The 4,511-nt window shown below is 36.8% G+C and overlaps 1 protein-coding gene across 1 annotated transcript; it reads right to left on the bottom strand.

Annotated features, from left to right (window-relative positions):
- Positions 1 to 1,429: 1,429 nt before the first annotated feature.
- LOC131064167 (EPIDERMAL PATTERNING FACTOR-like protein 1) lies at positions 1,430 to 3,795 on the bottom strand. Its single transcript, XM_057998201.2, has 3 exons — positions 2,727 to 3,795; positions 2,336 to 2,409; positions 1,430 to 2,238 (listed from the first exon to the last, which is right to left on the bottom strand). The coding sequence occupies exons 1-3, from the start codon at positions 2,806 to 2,808 to the stop codon at positions 1,984 to 1,986; spliced, it is 411 nt and encodes a 136-aa protein (XP_057854184.2). The 5' UTR covers positions 2,809 to 3,795; the 3' UTR covers positions 1,430 to 1,983.
- Between the last annotated feature and the right edge of the window lie 716 nt (positions 3,796 to 4,511).

Genomic DNA, 4,511 nt, shown 5'->3' with positions numbered 1-4,511 from the left:
ATTGTGCTCGCATGCTCTATGTCCTTGTTGACCTAACATGCTTGCAGGTTTGGACTATTCATAACTTAGTGTTCTAAACCCTCATTGGATTATTGTGCTCGCATGCTCTATGCCCTTGTTGACCTACCATGCTTGCAGGTTTGGACTATTCATAACTTAGTGTTCTAAACCCTCATTGGATTATTGTGCTCGCATGCTTTGTGTCCTTGCTGACCTACCATGCTTGCATATTTGAACTATTCATATTAGTAATATACGTTCATACTGAAAATGAGGTCCCCTTTTATGACCTCACCTAAATCAAAACATTCATAATGTATATATTTAAACAAATAAAAATGTTAAAATTATTTTTATTTTCCATTCGCACAGTTGTGTAGACTAATCCCCTAGTGTGTACGACCTACTCACAAGGTAGCAACACACACAGAGTTAACACAAGACCATGAGAGCATACCCACACCTTAAGTTGCGATCCACAACCGGACGAGCTAAGAATATACCTACTCATCTTGCTCTCTCGTATAGGTAAATACCCTTTGGTTTCAAATTTCAGAACTTGGAGAATGATAAGCGCGATTGTTTCTAGGAACCGGTCTCTATATTACTTAAAACTTCCCATTGAAAGGAACATATCATATGCATGAACTTCATCGGTTACACAACCCAAGTTTAGAGTAACGTGCCGTGAAGCATCACATCTTTGCAAGTACAATTTGTTTGGCAGAGCTTAGGGTGCTTGCATGGCTTATACGTTGCAGTAAAATGAAGATTATAATCCATAATGCACAGAAAAGAACAAGTTCCATGACATTCCCTGCACAGTTTCTCTTCCTTTCTTCTTGTCTTTACCGTTTGATTCTTACACGGAAATCCACCACACACGTAAAATGGATTGAACAGTATGATAATGCCTTTTGTTCCCAAGCCAAATCAATCAATTCATCATTCCACGGTGCAGAAGTGTCTCAAGTCTCTGATTCATCATTTTTTTAATATGGAAAGATAGGAAGTGAGCTTTCTTGTCCTGTCAAAACCAACGTCAATTCACCTTCATCATTTTAGAAAAAATGAAGCAACGAATCCCAACATGGCAGAGACTTTTGAGTTGAAGGTTGCGTAAACTGAAGCCTCTGCACTGCTCTGCTCTGCACTGCACATTTCATTTCAACAAGAAAAAAATAAAAAAGTACAGCTTTGCCTCGATCAAATCTGTGAAAATCATGGAGGATATTCAAAATCAGTTAGCCCGTGACATCAATATCTCTGTTTAAGCTGAGGAACTTTACAAACATAAACTTGAAAGCTGTCACAAAACATATGCAGAAACCAATGCTCTCTGATCTGAAGTTGACAACTTTTTTAATAAAATGATTAAGAGAAGTTTACACTGAAGTTTACTATTTTCTCAATTTTAAGATTTCTTTTTTCTGTCTGCTGCTGCCATTGCAATTGCCCAACTAAAGCGAAAAGCAGTCTTACATCACTGAAAACAATATACATGAATCCCACTAGGATAACTTTGACATTCTTGCTAAACTCGGAGAACAACAGGAGCTTTTTTGAAAAAGAGCTCTGACATTAGGTTTATTTAGAAATAACAGAGATTTTTTCTGTCATCGATCAGCAGGGCAGAATACAGTTCAGAGAAAAAAGAGAACTTGACCAACAAGTTGATTTCAGAACATTACGTGACTCTGCATGCATTAATTATACACTGCAGATCATTACAAACTCTTTGGTATGAACATTGAAAAAATCACAATCCAAACTCTCACTCTCTATATCAGAAGGCTGAAGACATGACCAAGACCTCTTAAATGCCTTGCCATACTGATAGAATACAATATAGTATATTAAAAATAGCTTGTGCTGGACAGTTGAACGTTCTTCTTCTTCTTCTATATGCCTTGTTTTGAATATAGTTGAAGGCTAAAGGTGCTCCACAGTTGAATTGGAGATCTGATAAAAATTTGGTGGCATTTAAGGATTGAAGAGCTTGTCTCCACATTTGCATTTCCAGCTCATGGGCTTGTAATTTGAGTATTCTTGTGTACCAGCAGCTGGTGTATTAGGATCTCTGCTAATTTTTCTACTCTGTGGCACTGCAGGAACCTGCACTGCTTCACATGGCTTGCATGAATTGCACTTGCTTTGACATCTTGGCGGTTTTGATCCTATCTGTGACTTCAGTTCAACAAGCTCATGCCTTTTAGTTCCTTGGTATAATTCTGTTTTCTGCAGAGGCAAAACAACAACTGTTATAACAAACTTTCTAATTTGAAACAATAAGACAAAGAGTAAATTGGATATGTTTAATGCACTAAGTACACACCTCATCCATAGGTTGATGCACTTCATTTCTGCCCTTATCCAGAAGATGGGCTGTGTCCAGAGGAGGAGACCTCCCTGCATATAATTTATAACTGAATTCAATAAATGAAGTATGGAAAACACCATCACATAGAATATTAACAGTTTTCTAATTTAGTACATCTGAAGCATTTATGACACCCACAATAAAATGACAGAGTTTCTGAACTTTTATGCCATATACTGTTGTAAACAGCTTAACTGTCATCTACATCAAATTTATATCGGTTCAGGATACTCACAAAAATATGGAGATCATTCAGTGTGAACACAATTAAAGATTCTAATTGTAATTTAACCAATATTGAACTTTTTTTCAAATACACAAGTATATGAATATCAATAATCCTCACCATTGACAACAGAAATGGGAGACAGCAGTATGATCATCTGAAGCCAAAAGAGCATGAATCCACAGCTGGTTTTGACTAGCATGACTCCAAAATGTATTTCCTTTACGAACTTCTCTCAATATATATAGAACTCAACAGCTTAGGATTCCAATGAGAAGATTGTTTATAATTCCCAGACCACTACAAAGCACACTGACTGTAATACTACACCAGTCTCAAAAGAAATCTTGAACCATGTATTGCAAATAATTGCATCAAACAACATCGGAACCAAAGCTAATGCAGTGAAATCACCTAAACAGCTTCTTCTCCATTATAAACAGTACTAGATCAGGCAAGAAAGATTTCAGTTTGAAACTGATTTTAAGCTAAGGGATTGTTTAAAAGCTACCCAGAACTTCTTAAAAGCACCAGACAAAATCACACATCAAAACCCAGTAGAAAAAATCACCCCTCCTTTGAAATCCAACAAAATGTTGGTTGTCTTACAATGCCTACACTGCTCTCTCTTTCAACTCAAGCACCCAACTTACTCATCACTACAAAAAAGATTTCCAAAACATAGAACTTAATGACAAAACTTGAAGGAGATGATTAATACAAACTCATGATAGAGGAATGAAAGCTATAGAAATAGGGAACTTCTAAAAATGGGAAGACACAACTGCACAACCTAAAAGTCTCAGACGTCCTTGTTTCTAAATCACTACAATTGCCCTTCCAGCTATCATCTATACCAAATATGGATTTCCCATTGTTCACACATTTTCACCTCTGCAAGTCAATTCAATACCAAAGTACACAAAAAAAATATTAGGTTTAACAGACAGATTTTCTTCTGAATGCACGTCAACACAAGAGAGGGCTCAAACGAATGTGATCGAAAGAGAAAAGCGTGTAATGTTGGCAAAGAAATTTGGGCCGCCCTGAATTATTCCTTGGGTTAGTTGCAATAAGTGGAAGCACAAGATTCTGTTAACTGACAGACTGAATGAATGTCCGGATTTCGCCAGGCGCACTTTGCTTTGGTTTCTTCGACACAAATGTATTTTGCTTCTGTGTTGGCCTACACTCACACGCTAACGTAATGTCAAGACTCGCAGCTCATTAAAGTTTATACGTTTCACAGGTTGGCAATGCATATAACGGTACCAGTACAGCCAGTCACTTTGAGTGTCAATGTGATAGTTTTACAACGTACACTTTCTTCTTGGAAATATAGCCTACCTAAATCACACTATCATAGAGCCATTACGCTGCCTACAGACACCCAATGTTCAACGTGTAAATCTCTACTGTAGCACACAGCTTGAGGTAAAACCATTGAATTGAAAGAAATGAAGGTTTTTTAATAACATTGTTCACCAGGTCAAAGAACTGTATGGGATGCAAGAGCACCACAGCCCCAGCACATCAGTCTTATAAAAACTGTAAACACTTTCCTGATGTGATTTTCTGCTGTGAATTTTCATTAGGAAGTTCTTGTCCAACCTTGCCTTCTCAAACAAGGTGCATATATTGATAATGTTCAAAGTGTGTCTTCATAGTTGATAAGTATGTCTTTGCACTTCATGATGAAGTGTCATTCTTTCTATACTATCCACTTTTAAAAAATCAACATATTCTGTTTTCCCATAAAAGTATCATCCATCTACTAGTCTCACATCTAAGATAATGTAAACTAGTCTTTAATTGAGCTATCAACATTTTTTTTTGTTCATTTAATATTTGTTCTTATGTAAGCTTTTCCCTCATGGTCCCATGTGAGATTAAACTCTTTGACAT

Source organism: Cryptomeria japonica, chromosome 6 (genome assembly GCF_030272615.1).
Source record: "Cryptomeria japonica chromosome 6, Sugi_1.0, whole genome shotgun sequence".
Taxonomy (NCBI): Eukaryota; Viridiplantae; Streptophyta; class Pinopsida; order Cupressales; family Cupressaceae; genus Cryptomeria; species Cryptomeria japonica.
Note: the sequence above shows the minus strand (reverse complement) of the source record. Positions and strands in the feature narration are given on the sequence as shown.

Bases quoted from the DNA above. Each gene is read 5' to 3' on its own strand.
- LOC131064167 (XM_057998201.2), bottom strand. From the start codon at position 2,808: ATGCTAGTCAAAACCAGCTGTGGATTCATGCTCTTTTGGCTTCAGATG. The intron at 2,410-2,726 runs GTGAGGATTATT...AATTATATGCAG, and splicing joins TCCCATTTCTGTTGTCAATG to GGAGGTCTCCTCCTCTGGAC. The intron at 2,239-2,335 runs GTGTGTACTTAG...TTGCCTCTGCAG, and splicing joins TGCATCAACCTATGGATGAG to AAAACAGAATTATACCAAGG.